This window comes from Scatophagus argus, chromosome 11, assembly GCF_020382885.2.
Source record: "Scatophagus argus isolate fScaArg1 chromosome 11, fScaArg1.pri, whole genome shotgun sequence".
In the NCBI taxonomy this organism is placed as follows: Eukaryota; Metazoa; Chordata; class Actinopteri; family Scatophagidae; genus Scatophagus; species Scatophagus argus.
In genome coordinates, this window is record NC_058503.1 from 3,436,110 (window position 1) to 3,455,917 (window position 19,808).

At 40.3% G+C, this 19,808-nt stretch overlaps 1 protein-coding gene across 3 annotated transcripts in view; it reads left to right on the plus strand.

Moving 5' to 3' along the window:
• Positions 1–19,808, plus strand: part of kalrna (kalirin RhoGEF kinase a) — a 128,861-nt gene that overhangs the window by 100,137 nt on the left and 8,916 nt on the right. For 2 of the 3 annotated variants that reach the window (XM_046403171.1, XM_046403173.1), the window contains exons 41-56: positions 8,470–8,676; positions 9,219–9,304; positions 9,915–10,061; positions 10,469–10,564; positions 11,614–11,732; positions 11,819–11,885; positions 12,149–12,252; positions 12,359–12,428; positions 12,549–12,635; positions 12,909–13,001; positions 13,383–13,433; positions 13,584–13,661; positions 13,763–13,948; positions 14,718–14,889; positions 15,402–15,619; positions 17,379–17,662. In XM_046403171.1, the coding sequence (XP_046259127.1) occupies positions 8,470–8,676; positions 9,219–9,304; positions 9,915–10,061; positions 10,469–10,564; positions 11,614–11,732; positions 11,819–11,885; positions 12,149–12,252; positions 12,359–12,428; positions 12,549–12,635; positions 12,909–13,001; positions 13,383–13,433; positions 13,584–13,661; positions 13,763–13,948; positions 14,718–14,889; positions 15,402–15,619; positions 17,379–17,662 (2,065 nt within the window). The remainder of the gene's footprint in view (positions 1–8,469; positions 8,677–9,218; positions 9,305–9,914; positions 10,062–10,468; positions 10,565–11,613; positions 11,733–11,818; positions 11,886–12,148; positions 12,253–12,358; positions 12,429–12,548; positions 12,636–12,908; positions 13,002–13,382; positions 13,434–13,583; positions 13,662–13,762; positions 13,949–14,717; positions 14,890–15,401; positions 15,620–17,378; positions 17,663–19,808) is intronic. The other variant, XM_046403172.1, reaches the window with a different exon arrangement.

Genomic DNA, 19,808 nt, shown 5'->3' on the forward strand with positions numbered 1-19,808 from the left:
GTATTAGGTGAATAATGATCTTAATGCTCAGCACCCTAAATATATATCCTCTAGAAAAGAAGATGATGAACTCTTGGTGGTAGATACAATTTGGAAAAGTAGTTCTTGATGCAGGTCTAAATATTGAAAGATATATTTTTCTGTTATAACATTAACAATGCAGTATAATTCAATAAAGACAGTCCCATTAACCTCTTCTAAGTTCATTTCTCCTCGTGAGCTGTATGTATTGTAAACCAAGCAGTGCACTGAAGCAGGCTGAATGGTTGAAGCCGCAGCATTCTGATCTAACTCTAGTTTACACAGCACTGACTGGTGTGCTTGTTTGCGTTAGGTATTAGCTGAAAGTCACCTTAAAGCTGAGGACTACAATTACAACAATCGTGAATTGTATCTTTAACAGCATTTGTGTGCTGTATGCAGGTGAGCATGCAGCTTTGGTTTGCTAAAGGTTAACCAATGGTGTGTGGAGAGACAGTGGACTTTGACCCCAGTGCTGCTAAGCTCCATGTTAGACACTGTACACACTTGCCGGACAATGACAACATTTTCAGAGTCAGAGTTTGGGGAAGTCATCACTTTCACCTCCTTCTGTGCGTCGTCGTCTTGGCATTGAAGTTCCTCTGGTCAGACTGGTCTCATATGGAATAGTTTCCATAGTTCCTATGATGTGCCTAATACAACATGGACCTGCATGTTTGTGAACTGCACTATGAGGCACAGGCGGCCATTTGTTGTTGTTGATGGTTCTATTTTTTTTCCTAACACACACACACACACACACACGCACACAGAAGCACTTCCACACTCAGACAGTGAACGAGTGATTGGCTGGGGTGTAAAGTGATCTTACGTCCTGTCCATTATCTATTAAACCTGAAGATGGGCAGGAAACTACTCATACCCTCAGTCAAACACAAGAGCATGCACACACACACACACACACACACACACACACACACAGAGCAAAGATAATGGACAGAGGCAGATCTCTAAGTCTTTCCTCGAGTGCTTCATCAGCTGTGATTCAGCTTGTTCAGTCTCATCTGACCTGCAGCTCGGTTTTAAATCGGAACAGGGACTCAGAGACACGTCCCATTTGATGGGAATGTCTGTTCGTTCTTAGGGTTGATGTTCTTAGTAAGATGACTGTTTTGATTTTTCCAATAATTAATTGTCTTAATGTCTTAATGTCCTGTAAAAGCAGTCTTAATGTCCTGTAAAAGCAGAACATTTTTTTTAATTAAAGTTAATCCAAGTCTCATGCACATTAAATAACAGATGTGCACATGGGCTTGGTGGCTGTTCAGTAGTGACAGCATGAAGTACCATACTCTGGATTCCTCTGAATCTACCAGCAAACTCAAGCAAATAACAGTGATTTTCTTTCACTTTCCTCCAGGGATATGTAAATGGTTTTCATTTCCACATTTATTCATGAAACAACTTTTACTTCCAGTTACACTGTATTTCCTGTAATATCTCCAAGTTGCCAAGTTCCATATTGTCACAATGTTTCTTAGCACTCCACCCCCCAATGGACTAAGAGCTTTCTCTTCAATCCTCTTCATCAGGCTGAGAGTAGCTTTTTCAAAGAAGTCAAGAGAACTCCGGCGTTAAGTGGAAGAAGAGGGTTCACTTTGTTTGCTATGATTTAGCGTACCACGCTCCCAGTCATTTGTTGACTGAGAACCAGTCTGTGTGTGTGAAGTAAATTAAACATAATGTAAAGAGCAAGTCAACATTTTATATGCTTGCATGTGAAAATGAAACATTGTGAATGTTGGCTGAAGGAGCCACAGCCTGCAGGGACACACACATAGATAGACAGATACAGAGATACTAAATCAGTCTGAATGTGACAATGCCAAGCATATTTCAGATTCCTTCAACCACTGGACTCTAAAAACCTGCCCTTCTAGAAAAGTAGTTCCTGTGAACTGTCCAAGGTATGGTTCCATTCATAGATACTTGTTGAGATAATTCTCTGCATAACGGGCTGCTGTCAACAAAATATTCTACATTTAAAGCAAAATAGCTTCAGTGTCAGTGATATTAAATGTAGAAAAATATTGGCCTGATAATGAGGTGAACTACTGGCAGTAGCCATGACGGACAAACTTATGATGTTTTGTGCATTAGTCAAAGTGAGTTTGTCGGAAAACAGTCACTTGACTTGTTTGTTAATGGATTTTACTCATTATAAAGTTCTGAGAGGGCTGGAAATAATTTTGGTTTTGTGCAGGGTGGACTGATAGCATTAATTCTATAACTGTTGAGACTGTTGTTTCAAGGAATGCTGACAAAATTCAGTGGTAGTGCATGATTGAATTAAACCAAAAGTGACAGGGTGCCGATAGTGTGTTAGAGGAAAAAACAAAGAGAATGATTCACAGTGAAACAAAAACAGTCCAGACATGTCTGTGTGAATGTGTACATGTGTTTCTTCTGCCGTGTACCAAGCCCTTATGACTGTCATCTTGGCAAAAAACTGGTTTCATTTTCTGATTTGCTTCTACTCTTCACATAACTAGCAGACATAGCCTATACCACCATCCTTGGATGAAATTAGGCTTTACATAACCTAGTTTATTCAGTAGAAAATCTATTTTCTTTGCTTTTACAACTTTTACTGTAAATTTGCGTAATAATTAGATATATTGGATAGCGTGGTTTGTCACAGGAGAGAGTGGGAGAAAGAGCGGTATGAGAGGAATGTCATCACGCCAGATTACTGTCTCTTCCTGTCAATGACAAAAAAAGCATGACAGCAGGAGAGCAGGCAGGAAAATGATGAATGGGCAAAAATTTCCACAGAAACACTCCAGAATCTTGTGGAAAATCGTATGGAAGCAAAGCTGTCCGTTTATCTAGAATGTGATGTCATTAAAGTCCCTGTTGGTGTAATGTCACATATCCCTGTCCTTTTGTCCACATAGTGTGTTTCAAATAGAGGAGAACCTAATCTGTCCTGTGCTCAACCTTTCTGAAATACGAGGAATGCTTCTAAACCACTTTGGCTGCAGTAACTCTACTTGGTACAGAAGGCAGCAAGTTTTAGATGTTAGTAGAAGAATCTATCTTGATTTTCTATCCAGCCAGTTCTCTACCTGGGTTGTTTTAAACCTGTATATGTTTTGAATATTAAACAAATGGGTGAAAGTCTCCTGTAGGCATCAATAATATAATAATTTGAGGTGACTGTGGCTGAACAGGAAGAGCTGATCCTCCGGATGGAAGTTGAAGTTGAAAGACGTTGAATCCCAGCATGTTACACTGCTGTGTGTGTGTGTGTGTGTGTGAGTGTGTGAGTGAATGAGTTGACTGGAGAAAAAGAAAGCTCTGTGTAAATGCAGCACAAAGAACAGGAAATTGTGAATAAAATTGCAAAGTCAAATTTTTGGATTACTTTTGTTGTGTAATTGTTTGAGGACATTATAGGGAACATTGTCTGCAGCCCATCTGAAATGCCAGGTATTGGTCAACATTTTGAACAGTGTCAGTTATTACATGTGTTGGGAAAATACACAAAAATAAACTGATAAATCTCTTTAACTAATAACCTCTTTTTTTGCTGTAAAGGAAAAAAACGGTAAGGAATTGAAGCTTGTTGTTTTTACGTTTTGGGCTTAATGGTTATGGCTCACGGCGAGCGAGCAGAGTCTGATGTTGACACTGGACCAACTAGGGATTCGATTTGATTTGACACCTGGCATTGTGACAGACACACACCAGCTATTTCAAAAGGCATCTGACCAACAAAACATATGTCAGGTACTCAAAGAGGAGCCATTATCTGTGTGTGCCGAGCTTAGAGTTTTAATACTCTGTCAATACAGCCATTCATAGACGTGTGTGTGTGTGTGTGTGTGTGTGTGTGTGTGTGTGTGTGTGTGTGTGTGTGTGTGTGTGTGTGTACTGCAGTGTAATTACAGAGTGAAACCAAGTCTCAGAGAGAGCACAAGACAAAAACCCTGGCATTCAGACCTCTGGTCTAGTATCTACCAACTGGATGTTTGACGAGTGTGTGTGTGTGTGTGTGTGTGTGTGTGTGTGTGTGTGATTAAGGTTAGTGAGTGATGAGGATTTTAACAGTAGACAGTCTGTCTTTCTCTCAGCTGCAGAACAAAAGCTTCCTTGTTTGGTCTCACCTGACTTTGGCCATCAGCGTGACTTTGCTGTACTCTGTAGTACACACAGTATTCAGTGTTACCCCGAGTATTAATGCTGCAACAGTCTTTCTAACTGAGGCTTCTTAAATGAACATCAGTTAATGATGATTTATTACATTATTGCTCAAAAAGAAACTTTTCTGTCATATCCCATGCAGTTGTATGTGTTGTGTGTAGCTTTGAATCTTAGACTCATGCCAGGCTGCAGCACATGTCAATATCTTTGCGTCAGGGTGAGAGCACTGGTACTGGGAACAGATACAGTAGAAGATCAAATGTAGATTGGATGGAGAATGATGGTCTTATGGTTTGCCTCGTGTGGGGAGGACATGTAAAGGACAAGTGATGTTCCACAGTATCTCAAGATTTCCCGTCACAAAAACTGGTTCATCAGAATTTTGTCACCTTTATTCCACAAAGTGTGGAAAATTTCCCTCCTTATCTGAGATCACAAGTGTAACTGTGGAATGACCTTCCCGGAGATGAATATGCATCATACTTGATGACAGCGAAACACCGTGGTGTATGTGTTGTTTACAACAAATCACACATACTTTAGAACAGCATGCCACAGAGGCTTCAGCATGTGAACCATCATGGCTACACCTGAGTCTCTCCATTTGCTGAGGAAGATTGTAACATGTGGCTGAAAGCACGGCAAATGCCAAATACGTGGACCTTGTTTGTCAAGTATCTTTCTGTATTTTTTGGTCACGTGGCTGTTTTCAAGGTCGAGAATGATCTTTTAGGTTCAACTGCCGCTCTGTGCCGTCATTTTTGTCTTTGGAGGAGAGGATAAAGTGGAGTCTTATCACTCAGCTGTGTGTGTGTGTGTGTGTGTGTGTGTGTGTGTGTGTGTGTGTGTGTGTGTTTGCGCACACACACACACTCAAGTCTTTGATGATTTTCTGTGGTCAACCAGCTGTCAAGGCCACTCAGTGACTTATAGTGCTTCAGCTGAGAACACACATACGCACACACAAATGAACTGGTTACCTATGACACGTTTCCCTCCCGCAGTAACACATGACTGGGTCTGGTCAGCAGCACTTCAGGGAGTAACCACTGAAACGCTTGCACTGTGTGACGACAGGGAGGCAGTCAGAGGCAGAAAAGCAGTCGGGTATCAGGAGTTTCTCTCTCCTCTTGCAAGCACTCTTGATTAACTTTCTGTCCAAAGATGTCAAGTGAGTGACATCTGGATGGTGGGTGTCCTGGTCATGTCACACACGCTTGTTGGAGATAAATGGAGGTGATGCCATTAAATTACTCATGAATACTGCAGCTGTATGTTCTATACAGTGTTGACAGATACTGTATGTTCTGTGAAGGTGACTGGTATAAGTGCAAACGGTTTGCAAACCATCTTAAAACCCCCTTCAGATCAAAAATGTATTTTCATTGTTGCTACAGTTTGAGCTTCACTGTGCAGAATGATGCACGTGAAGGTTTAGACACCAGACGGTTGTTTTTACGTTCATCTGCTGAAAGCGCAAAGTTCGTCTGTGCTCATTAAAAATCTGAGCTTAGTGACATCGAAAATAGTTTGAAAGGCAATTATGGTCCAGTAAGCACGTGTGGAGGAGTTCATTAAACAGTGTTGCCAAAAGATTGGCTGTTTTAATCATGCTGTATCACATAAATGTAATTAGGAGTTGCAGTCAGGAGTGATGATGTTGTGGACCGTGTCATTAACCACAACGTGTCAAGTTTCCAGTAGCAGTGTGAGTTTATCAAAACTGTCTTCAGGTTCCAAACAATGAGACTGCAGAGTTCATTTTCAAGGTGAAGTCACTTTTTTTTGAAGCTATGAGTTTATTTTCAATTGAATGAGTTTTTATTGGTCAGTGTCAAACAGTGGGTGTCCTTGTGGTTTAGTCTTAGCCTCCCAGTTATGCAGTTGTACAATGCAGCTGATTATGATCCGTTTTAGCCAGCCCTGCCCTCTCGTTTGCCTTAAGGGCAGGTAGACCATTTTATATTGTTTTACTTCCATGCTGAAAGTGAGTTGAAGTTCACGCAACCTTACAAGCACAAAGGAATTCTTGCAGTCACTTTCAAAGGAAAAGACCAACAAAGTCGTGTGTGTGCAAGTCTCACCCGCAGGCCTGTTGCAGATGGACTGTACGGTTATGATGATCTGAACTGTCTTGTACCACAAGGATCAAGTTCTGTTCCAGTCCACCTTTCTGCAATTTCATATTTATGTTCTGTCAAGTTCATGTATCATGAGTTTTTCTCATGAGAGAAAAAACAAACAGGCACCTTAGTAGCACTGGGTGACCTTGGCTGCTGTTTTGAACAGAAAGTTACAGATAAGAACTACAACAACTCATTAACCCACACTGCCCAAACTTAACTTTAACTTCACACAAACACAGACTTTCTTGACATTGTTGGTGCTGATCAAGGAAGTGAAATTGTATTGTTGAAATAGGAAAAAAAAAATAGGAAGTGGTTTTAGGCATTTGCAGCTCAGCACCAGACATTTGAGTACATAAAGGAGTCCTCCAAATAAAATGAGGAAGGAGATAAGGGATGGCATAAATGAAGGGAAAAAAAATAAGCTTAACATTCATAGATAATACAGCAGAGTACCTCAGGACATACGGCTGACCTTTGACTTTTCATTTCCTGTCTGAAACACACACAGATACACACACCCTCAAAGCCACACAGAAGCCACAGCCCATAGCTCCCAGCTGTGTGTGAGTGCAGCTGATCTACCACACTCCTGACACATGACCACCACCCCCCCCCCCCCCCCACCACCCCTTTCAAACACACACACACCCAAAGAGTTGTGTTTGAATATCTCAGGCATTGCAAAATGACAACAGGTCGATCTGAAGTTAAACCATCCACTGATAACTCAGTCATTTCAGTCTAACGGTCAACATGCCACATGTGTTTGTTATCATTTATTTCCTGCTTTCTGGTTATCTTTAAACACAATCAAATAGTTATTCTTTTGCAGTTGAAGTAACAGGTACAAACAAACGTAACATTAAAGCAAGGAAAGAAAGAATTCATGTCCTACATGTGTCTGGGGTGCCGGTTTTATGAGATGAGAGCAGCTGCTGAACAGACTTTGTTTTTCATCAGTATAAAAGAAATCATCTGGATGTCACTTGCCAAAGAGCCAAAACATGATGCTGGTCTGTCGGAACATATTTAACTAAACTAAGTGGTATTATTGTTGTCACAAAGAGAACTAGTTTGCTGATGTTAGCAGCCAGAAACAAACATAAACCATATAGACAAAGGTATCCAGACAGACCTCTTTATGGGGCTGTTTTATTGTTTATCCTTGTTACCTTTGCATGCTTTGCACCCTCTGTAACACTCCAATTTCCCAGTTATGGGACTAATAAAGGATTATCTTATCTTTTCTTTTCTGGGGCTGGGCTCGGCCCCTGACTTCTAGTGAAGGGAAATCTTAATGCTTCAGCATACCAAGACATTTTGGACAATGCTATGCTGCCAACTTTGTAGCAGCAATCTCATCATGTCATCTGGAATGTCATCATGCCAGATTCCTGTCTCTCCCTGTCATTGACAAAAAAGAATGACAGCAGGAGAGCGGGCAGGCAGAGAGAAAGACAGCTACAATATTGCTACTTACTTTCTCTGCCTTCTTGCATCATCATCATTTGTTCATGTTGCATGCTTTGGCATACCAAGACATGTTGGACAATGCTGTGCTTCCAACTTTGTGACAACAGTTTGGGGAAGACCCTTTTCTATTCCAGCATGACTGTGAAAGCAAAGCAAAGTCCATAAAGACATGATTGGATGGGTTTGGTGTGGAAGAACTTGACTGACCCTCAACCCCATCCAACACCTTTGGGATGAACTGGAATGGTTGGTACCCAACCTCATAAATGTTCTACTGCATGAATGGACAAAAATTCCCATAGAAACACTTCAAAATCTTGTGGAACCAAGATCCATTCAGTCAGTCTTGTTTTATTTCTGTTTCTATCACTCTCCTTCTTTGCCTTCTCCATCAACATAAAGATTTAATAAAATCCAGGTCTTAAGACTTTATTTAGATTTAAATAATCAAGTTATAACTACCAGTAGTTAGGCAAATTCAATCAAGTCATTCAGTCAAAATTTGTGTGCTGAAATAACTGAGAGATGGATGATGTCAGGGTGGATGAACTTAATGTCTGTATCAGCTGATTTTGCATGACTTTAAATGTCAAAAACTGTTTCTGTGGAAGCAAAAGCAAAGAAGTCTGATTGGATGATACTAAAATGTAAACTTTATCTTCAATTCAATTTCTTTCAGAAAACTATCCTGTTAGTGGCTCTGATGGAAAGACGGAGTCAGTGGCGAACCTTCAGCCGCAGCCATCACTCAACTCGCTGCAGTCCAGCTCTCCTGGTCCCAAACGCTCTGGAAACACTCTGAGAAAATGGTTGACCAGTCCGGTCCGCCGCCTCAGCCATGGCAGCTCGGTCAAGAAGCTCCCCAATAACAAACAGAAGAAGACTGGTGAGACAGGCAGACATAAACAAACAAAACCACAGTCCTTTGGGCAACATAACACATTACAACACAACGCCATCATCGCCATCTGTGGAAAACCTATCAGGAGCAGCCTAATGAGAAGTTACAAAGTAAAAAGTCAGCTCTGTTTGGATTTGGCCACAAGCTGACACATTTCCACATTTTAAGCCATACCATAAATTGTTTATCAGCTTTTTTTTCCTTTCATGTACACATTTGTTTTAGCTCAGTTTAGTACACTGTGAAGGTCTGTCTGGTAATACTGTTGTACTATATATTATGATATTATTTGTCTTGTCTTAATGTTTCCATAAGTTCCATCATTGCGTGAAAATAGCACAACATTGACACAATACTTGTAACTGAATGTTCACTGTAATAGATTACTTATATCAAGTCTCTGTAGGACTGAGAGAAGCAGGTGATGTGAACGCAGATGTGTGAAAGATAGAAAAAAAGAGGCATGTCTTGCAAACATTTTTGTAAATTGAATATGTCAAAATATGTCGCTCTAAAATGTTCAACAGGACCGGGAACAGGAAGAGAGGAAAGCAGGAAGAGCATTGACCTGGGACAGCCTGACATTTCCCTACAGGATGACATCATTGATGAGGTGAGCAGTGAGAGGTTTCAACTGCTGTGGTTTGCTTTTCGTTAAATGGCATTTCACTTCGTAGCTTAAGGTCAGTCTCCTTTGAAGAAACAATTTCAGTGTTTTTATTTACGTACATCCACACCAGCAAGTTTCTATTCTTAGTTCTCAGCATTTCTTGCGGTAAAATGTTTTTGCTGTCTGAAACTGTCTGATTTTCACTGACAAGAATAATATGAATTTCAGAGAATGACTGCATCCCTTGGACTTAATATACAGCAGCTGATTTGTTTTTAATATCATTTTAATGCCACTGCGTCAGTGATTTCCATAGCTGCACGCATTATTGTTTGTGGTTTCTCATTGTAAATTACTCATAGGAATCTTCTATGTCAGTGCAGTGAGAATGTCCTTTTCGCAGAAAACTACACTTAATACCTTTTTATTGAAAGTCTCAGTTGCTGAAGGCCTACAAACTTGCAAAGATCAAGTCAGTTAAACTTGCATTACTGAATAACCTGGAATATCAGAGAGTTTTATTCAGGAAAGAAAATTAACTTGGAGTGTTGAATTTGTAAGAAGTGATTTTGCATTTCTAATTGACTCTGCATCGTGTCTGTGTCTCTTTCAGAGAGTCCTCAGTAAAGATGGCAACCTTCTCTCTAAGACGTCCTCTGGGATGCAGAGCGGCGGTGAGGAGGAGCCAGACGAGGAGGCTCACACCCCTCTGCCTCCCCCCATGAAGATCATCAAGGACCCCTCAGCTCAGGACGACAAGGTGAGGGTGAATTTTTTTCTAAAGTTATGTTTCATGTTTTTATGAGGGTCCTCTTAGTGACTTTTTTTTCCATTTAATTTTTTTTTTAAATTCTAGAGTTTCCTGTTTTCTATTTCAGGTTTCAGTTGTTATATATACAGTATATATATATATATATATATATATATATGCACTCTTTGTTTATTTCTTCATTTAGATTAGCAGTTTTTGTCAGGTATAATTCCTCCAGTGTGTCCACGTGTAGCTCAGCTCTGATCTGCTGCCGTCCTCTGCTTGCTGGCTCACTGCTTTCCTCTCTCTCACTGCTGTTTGTCTCCATTTCTTTTCTTGCTACAACTCTCTTCTTTTTAATCCAATCTTTCTAACATGCTGTTGCTGTTGATCCTCCTCTCCTCTTCCTCTCTCAGTCTTCATCCTTGCTAACGTCTCTGCAGCCGTCCTCTGAGGTGCCCAGCGCTGCAGAGCTGGTTAGCGCCATAGAAAAACTGGTTAAAACCAAGATGGTGAGTGTGCATGATTGTGTACACCTATGGGTTATTTGCATGAACGGTGGACGTGTTCATGTGGCGTCTCCATGAAGTTTCCGCATCATGAACCTTTTTGTGCTCAGTTCAACAAATGAATAGTGAATTTATGTTGCCCAGTGTTGTGTTGTATGCAAGCGTCTGAGAAAATGATCCTGCTTCTCACCTGAGTTATGACCTCAAAAGACAGTTTCCTAATTAGCACAGTAATACAGATTCCGCCCAGCTCCACCCTCTCGTCTCTTGTCTTCTGGCTCCAAAAAATCAAGATGGTGATGACAATAATGCAAAACTCAAGGCTTTAAAACAGATGTTTATCTTTGGTCTTAAAGTAATCCAGTTATAGCAGTCTGTGCATTCATGGGTATATTGGCAACAGGACTTGATAAGAGCTTACTCAGCATACACTGACACTTAAAACATGGCTCAGAAGGGAATACCAGCACCTGCCTATGGTATATTGACAACAGCTGTTGTGATGAACTTTTACACTGTAGAAGTCTCCCAGACCAGCCAATTCAGCAGTGTATTAGCAGTAATTATTACTGCTGTGGGTGTTTGAAATTACTCACATGTGCTTTCTGGACAGCATTAAAAACCTCAAGTTGGAAAAAAAAAAATTTAAAGAGCTGAAGCAGTTTTTTCTTGCATTTCATTTGCCAACACAGTGTGTAACCTTTGTGGATGATTATTTACTATATTTATTATTATGAACTGATGGCATGAACTCTAACCTGCATGTACTGATAACATCAAAGACTTTTAAAGACCGAACTCCTGCTGCCCTCTGCTGTCACTGAATAATGTTATTATCCTAATGTTGAGAGTTTTTTTCATTCAGAGTTTTTGTTTATTGAGGGTGTAGAAGGTTGTTCTAAAGATCTCTGAGACATAATCTATGATTCTGATAAATGAACTAGACTGGATGAAAAGAGAATTTCACCTGTACATTTTCAATGCACAGTTATGAGTAGGGTAGTTTAGTTGCTTTTCTATGACAAAATCAACTGACCTTCTCGTCTCTTCAGACTCAGGAACCAGGAGCATACCCCAGCTTCCCCCCCCTCTCTCCACCTGAGCAAACCACTCCTGTTCAGCCGCGAAACCCTGAATTGGAGCAGAGAGCCAAAGCCATGAGAGGGCGAATGTGAGTTATCCTATGCCAACTTGCCCAGCTCAAGTGCTGCTTTTTCACTACAACCACAGTCTTATTGCACTATTTATACTGTTCAGGTTTGTTCTGAATGAGCTGATTCAAACAGAGAAGGACTACGTCAAAGACCTGGGCATCGTGGTGGAGGTGAGACATCTGCATGTCTGTGGTTCTCTGGGCCTGATAATAATGCAAGTCCTTGCTAACTCCAGTATCAATTTTGTGCAGACATGTGATCCCATAATTTAGGTTTCCTTTACGATCTGTATCTAACTCGAGTAACCCCTCTGCATCGTACTCTTAGGACTCCTCTGTTGTAGCTGGATGTAAAATATTTCTGTGTTATTTTCATTTCCACTGACTGAGAACAAGTGAGCAAAACCACCTGCTGACCATTTGTGACCCCACAGGGCTTCATGAAGAGGATCGAGGAAAAGGGCGTCCCGGATGACATGAAAGGAAAAGACAAAATTGTTTTCGGCAACATCCACCAGATCTACGACTGGCACAGAGAGTAAGTTCAGCATTTTGCATAGGAAGTAAGGCTTGGGTGGAGACTGTGTGGAGTTTGTACTGTTTCTGTGTGCTAACTAACAACATCTCCCTCGTGACTCGGTCAGGTTCTTTGTAGGGGAGCTGGAGAAATGTCTTGAAGACCATGAACATCTTCCTGAGCTCTTCATCAAACATGTGAGTGGAACACTGTGCGATGGTAATGATGATGATGACAATATATCTGACCTGGACAGATCCCTACTGTCCCTGTGACCTGTTGTCCAGAAATAAAATGTGTGTGTGTGTGTGTTGCAGGAGAGAAGGCTCCACATGTATGTGGTTTACTGTCAGAATAAGCCTAAGTCAGAGTTCATCGTAGCAGAATATGACACATATTTTGACGTAAGTGATGCTTTGACTCTTCATGTGTTTGTGTGACTGTGTGTGGTCGGGGGTTGTTGTTTAGTTTTACTTAAAAAAAAAATTGTAAAAATTAAATATTGTCTCTACTAAATGACTTTTCATCTCTCTTATTAATATTAATGTAGTTGTATTATTGCATTAATGGAAGATTTTTTTTTTATATTTAATGAATCAAAAATATGAGGGGGAAAAATGAATTTGAGAAATAGATGAAACAGAAGCATTCTGATACCATTGGTGTTGGTCTTACAGGGAATCCAGCAGGACATTCAGTCCAGGTTGACCATCAGCGACTTCCTCATCAAACCAATCCAGAGAATCACCAAATACCAGCTGCTATTGAAGGTAACATTAACACAAATTCTTTTATTGAATTACAAGAGACTAAAAGGCGTGATGTAGATATGTGTTTCATTGACCTTGTACTGGAGACATCACAGGCAAATGTTATTCTTCCATCCATTTTCTATACCTGCTTTATCTGATTCCAGGGAAACGATTTCATACTACGATCTTAAAGATGATGTTGATTATTTGTATATGCTGTGAATATTTTTAACTGGCTGAGTGTTGAGTGTCTTCTTCTATATTACCTGTTTAAATCGCAACAAAGAAGGGTGTGTGTCTTTATATATCTGACACAACTGTGTGTGTGACAGTCAGGGTAAAGTGAACTGTATTTACAGCATCTTTAGTATTAAAAGTTGTGGTCACGGTTCTCCCCAGGACTTCCTGAAGTACAGCTCCAAGGCAGGCATTGACTGCGAACAAATAGAGGTAAAAATACAAACACACAAGTGCTGACACACTTTATCACAATGTACATATCCCACAGACAGGATCCAAATTGTCCAGCCCATGAGAGGGACACAAACCTGAAATGAACACATAAATGAGTATTTAAATCCCTCTCTTTGGCTTTTACAGAAAGCAGTAGATTTGATGTCTCAGGTCCCTAAACTGTGTAACGACATGATGAATTTGGGTCGGCTGCAAGGATATGAGGTATGTTCACTTCCTGTAAATATTTCACGTCCATACACATGTTTATTTGTGATGATGATAATACTACATTAATTGTGTTGACAAATCCAATTTGTCTGCAGGGTAAACTAACCTGTCAGGGCAAACTGCTGCAGCAGGAGACCTTCTTTGTAACGGAGCAGGACGCCGGTGTCTTGTCACGCTCCAAAGAACGACGAGTTTTCCTCTTTGAGCAAATTGTCATCTTCAGCGAGCTGCTTAGGAAAGGATCATCCACGCCTGGATACCAGTTCAAGAAGAGCATCAAGGTACATGGAGGATGGTGCTCTTTTCTTGGGGTTCGCGAATAAGTTGAGTTTACATTTATAGTCAGTATATTACACTCTCTATTGATCCTTCTTCCATTTTATAGGGGTTGTTGTAATAGAAGTTACTTTCCTTTCTCCAGAGGAAATCCTGCAGTTTAATTCACTTCAAAAATCTTGGATATAACCTTGGACACTCATGACATGACATTCGAGCTAAAACTTGGTGTTGCACTTTAAACAATAGTATCAATCTCTGATGGATGAATAGCTCATAGTTGCTGAATTTATCTTTGTTACATTGAACTGAGAAAAGACAAAATACATGTCCTGAATCCTGTGTTTTAAAGCAAGTTTTCCACCAAACTGGAAACACATTTGACCAAAATAATCTCTCACATTGTGAAATTGCAGTGTGTGTTTATATGAGACTTCCGGTGTTTATACATAATCAAAATGGCTGAAAAAACTTATCATCCCTTGTTATCTTCCCGGTGGCTTTGAGAACACTGAACAGTTCACCCAGAGATACACGGACCCATTTGTTATTAAGGGAAGTATACCTTCCGAATACGTTTTATGTTAGATATCCTTATTTCCTTAGAATATGTTAGAACAATGCTTTTAAGAGTCAAAGTCAAAGACTAATTAATAGGTTGTAATTACCATTGTTACATACTTCAAAACAGAAAGGGGTCTTGATGGAGATTCTCGTATTATACATTTAAGAGAAAAAAGAAGTCTCATAAATTCTGCCTACCCCCCTCCACAGGTATCCTACCTGGGTCTGGAGGAAAGTGTGGACAATGATCCCTGTAAGTTTGTCCTGTCGTGTCGCGGTTCGTCGGAGCGTTTCACCCTGCAGGCAGCCAACGTCGACATCAAGCAGGTCTGGGTCCGGCACATTCAGGACCTCCTGGATGCTCAGAGCAACTTTCTGATTGGTGAGAAATCACACACACACACAACATTCTCCTCAGTAGCATGATGTACTACCATATGTCATCCCCAAAAGAGACAATAGAGCCACCACCGGTCAGACTACATTGTGAAATGATGTTTTTTTTTTTGGATGTTGAGGTTTCCTGATTAACTTTGAATGCATGAAGAAACCACATGAAACTGAATTGCACATGATGATAATGTAACATTGAGGTGAAAAAACTAACGCAATTGTTTTAAGTCACTGCAAGTAGAGTGCTCAGAAAAAATAAATGGCTACCAAGAAAGTAGACATCTCACAACAGCATTCTTTTCAGACAGTTCAACAGGAAAAGTAAAGTGCATATAATGGGCTGAAATATCCAAAAACCTAGTTGCACTTTAATTTCAGCACAAAAAACAGGATTCAAAACTCCCAATCATGTCCAGAGGTTTATGAACAATAAAACATCAGCAAACCTTAACTGACACCACAAAAGAAGAATATAAACATTCCACCTGTGTGTGATTGTAGCTCTCCAGTCTCCCATTGAATACCAGAAGGAGAAGAGCGGAGCAGGCAGCAGCTCCTCACTGACCAGAAACCGCTCGTCCTCGGGAAACCGGCCTGCTCTATCCTCTCACAGCCGTCCATCCTCGGCGGTTGGGCTCGGCGACAAGGAGATGGAGAGAGGGAGGAGCCAGATGAAAGTGTCTACCTCCAACGGCGGTTCATCGTGTTTCGACTCTAGGGTGAGTACCTGCAGCTCAGACACAAGTGTTGGGGGGGGCTTGGTGGCTCTTCATGTTATACACTTCGACTTTCTTAATGTCATTTTTCAGACTTCTGGATTTCAGAGTTATCCAGAATTTTTCAGGCTTCCAATAGCAGTTTTGCACTAGCATTGTCTTGGCCATAAACCGCAGGCCATAGACCGCAGACAGCTAGTGAACTAGGACACGAAGCACATCTCTTCATGCTGTCTGTAAGTCTGGTACCTGTTCCTGAAAGCCAAGGTTAAAATCTGGGCTACTGCAGGTGTAGCAGCATACTGCATGGGTTTATATATATATATATATATACCAAGCTGTTCTCTTTTTGGCCTACTTTGACTGAAAACATTTTGCTGTCTGCATGAGGTTGGACAGCTCTGCTCACTCAGTAATTTGCCTTGTCTAGGGAATAATGTTCTGAGGAACAAGACAAGAATTTGCAAGTCATGAGCTTAAATGACACTCACCTAAAATAGAACCAAAAACTACATTATTTAAAGCCATGTAGTGTGAAAACCTTTCAAAGCTGCGTCCCTTGGCTGAGGTTTTGAGATTTGTGCTGTACTTTCCTGTACCAGGGAAAGTTCAAGGTAAGGTGCTGAATGGTCTTTACAGCTGATAAGTTCATTAATCGATAAGTCGAGCAAACTATTTTAACAATTGACTAATGATTTAAGTGATTGTTCAAGTATTGATTGGGCAAAAGAAGCAATTTGTTTTTTGGGCTGTGTGATTTCTAGGGCTGTAGTGATACACTAATCTCGCGATATGATACACGATATTCAGCTCACGATACATATCACGACATTCAGCCAACAATACGATTCGATACAATTTGATACACTTGCATGATTTTCTGAAAGACTTTGAAGAGACAGCAATTTTGGTGCCATCTTGTGTGAGTTGGATTGGATTAACTGAACTGAAAACTGAAAGCATCGATCGATTACGCAATATACAGATCTGACTGGACAGAGAATGTACAGCTTGCAAATGCCGAACAAAATAAATCAAAGATGTGATGGGAAAATTAGTATTAGTATTAGTATTAGTATTTCCCGAGTACTTAACATTGGTGTGGCACAACTTGCACACTGCAAGACTTCTATCTAATTTGCCACTTCCTTTTTTATTTATAGATCCAAACTACTCCCACACATCTGATTTTAAGGATGAAGGTCCTGCATTTATATTCGCCATTCTCAGTCATGCCCACTGGGACTGTGCAACTACAGGCGCCTGTATTTAGGAAGGTAACTTGCGAAAAGCTCTAAAGCGAGCTTAGCGGCTGAGCTAATCGCTCCTCCTGCAATAGAACACAGGGGGATTTGAATGGGGCTTAATGTATTGATACACATGGCTGAAAAATCGATACTTTCTGGGTAAACAAAAAATCGATATATATATTGGAGAATTGATAAAGTCATACAGCCCTAGTGATTGCTGAATTGTGAGGCACCCTAAACAGAATTCTGACACTTTAACTGTCATTGTTTTTCCTCCTCCTCCTCCTCGTCCTTGGCCTTGACCTCCCTCTGCTCCTCGTCAGGTTTGGGTCAACTATTATGTCGTCACAGAGAGCAGGACTGTTATCCAACCCACATAGGCATACCATAACCTTGTCCTCAATTGTCCTTATCCCTTCTCCCTTTGTCATTTCCACCTTTTCTTTGCTGTGTTTTCTCCTCTTGTCTTCTCCTCCGTCCTCTTTTTTGCCATCTCTTCCTCTCCTCCTCAGGACAGCGAGGGCGGCTGTAACGGCGTCTCCTCCACCAAGCTGGTCACTCAGGACTACTCGGCGCTCAAAGAAAATGAAATCAGTGTCAGTCAGGGAGAGACCGTCCAAATCCTGGCCACCAATCAACAGAACATGTACCTTGTTTACCGGCCAGCCAACATCCAGTCTCCTGCCGCAGAGGGCTGGGTTCCTGGACACATCCTGGGCCCGCCTACAAAGTCCATAAAAGACTCTTCTTCTACTTCCTCCTTCCCAGCGGCAGTGGCCGATGCTAACAACATCAAGTAAGTCCCCCACCCACCCACCCAGCACTTCTGTACCTGCAGACAGACGCACTTCTGGTTGGGTTCGAAACCAGGCACTCGGATGGGATGAGAGATTTGTAAAGCTCTGTCGACCCATTTTTGTTTTTAGTTTTTTGAGTCAGCTCCCAACCCCAGTTCCTAACTGCTCACTTCCCTCACCTCCTGCCCCCCGTCCCCACACCCCTCCCTGACATACTCCTCCACTTGTTCCTTCTCCCTTTACGAACGAACTCATGGACCTCATAGGAAACTTTTTACTTTTGGTATTTTACGTCCTTACTGGCTCCTGTGAGGTAAAAGGTACAGAACTGTGCTCTTACTACCCATCAAGCTGCTGCACTGACAGCTGGCTCTGTGGCAACTACATGAAAATGGATTTCAGGCTTCCAAATGAGGCACTCACACACACACACACACACACACACACACACTGATGATTTTCCATGTAAACAGGTACTGAGGAATTATCCTGCAAAAATAGACTGGATAGAAAATCTTGTAAGTTGTAGCTGACTCTGAAAACCAGAGAGACAAAACCATTGAGACGTTGTGGAGCCGAAACCAGACTCTTATTTCAGTTCCTAACACCCTGCCTTTTTTTCTTTTTTGTGTATATGTTTTTTTTTTATGTTTTTTGAAAAGAAAACAAATCTCACCTGGGGCTTTCAGGTGGACTCAGCCCCTTTCTCCGCAGTGGAGAAGGTTTATTTTGTTGTCTGTGGCAATCTATACATAAATTTGTGTTTATTCCTCTTGTTGTTGTTGTTTTTCTGCCTTGTTAATTATTTTATTTTATGGACAAAGTTGGATTTTTTTTTCCTCCTTCATGTTGATTTTGTTTTTTAATGTTAGCAGTTCACTGTATAAAGTAAATTTTGATTTTTCAACTGAGGCTCTAGAACATTCCTGTTTAAAAAAAAAAAATCTTTTTGCACTATTTAAGATAAGAAAAAATATGAAGCCAGGCTGTGCAATATGTTGCATTCATTGGCAACGGTTAGCATTGTACTGTTGGGACTCTAATAATAATGATTTTAAATGTATTTTAAATATGTAAAATGAACCTTTTGGACTTGAGCATGAGTTACCAATGCGGCGTGAAGGTGAAGTTTTGTTCTGCAGTAGGCTGAAGATGATTAACACTTTGTAGTTTTTAATATTTGTAAATAAACTACAACAGCAAATGTGAAACTGAGCGGTCTGCCTGCTTCTGTTTACACTGTCATGCCATTAGATTAAACTTTTCTATTTAAGACGATAAAGAGGAAGACATTTAGCAGTCAAATGAATAAATGTTTAAAGAAAATGAAACATAAAATCAGTGATCATTAAGGTTATATTTTAAAGATTTTATTATTTTTATATTTAGAAATTAGAGTGAAAGTGAACAGATAAAGCAAGGTTTTATTTATAAAGATTTTATTAATATAAAATCTAGAAGGCAGAACAGTACTGATGTTTTCATACGGCAACAGGTATAAATCTTTGTCTGCAACACTTTCCCTATATGGTTCATTTCAGGTTTTGTATTTGTTGTTACTTCTTTTGATGTTTTTGTTTCAGTTTGTACTAACCTCAATGGCTGACACTCCACACAAGCTACATAGAAATTCCATGAAAGTTTAATGTTGGTTTTGCAGAAGTAAAACATTTTTATATGTTGTTTTTCAAACTTTTAGAATGATGAAAACATTTTGATCTTTAAGTCTTCTTGAATGTCTTAACAGCTAAATGCTGCTTTATGGTAAACAGAATTTACGGGAATTATGTGAACACTGACATTGGGGAAAAGGTGATTTTAAGTTTATCCATTAATCTGACAAAAGAGTTGTCCACAAAAAAAGTAGTTAATATAATATGACATGACCCTTAGAGAAATTATTCTGAGTAACTATTGAGAATTAAATGCCTTTTGTTTGAACAGGAGTAAATAAGCAATAGTGGAACAATGAACACAATAAACATAAATAATCCTGTCTTCAGGAAACACAAGTGTGTTGCGCTGCAAGTGAGATTCATCAGTGTCGTCACTGGTTGTGTGACAGTACAGTATCTTTCCATGTCTCCCCTCCAGTCTAACTTTATCTCTGTTTCAGTAAAGTCAGTCATTCTGCCATCTGTCCTT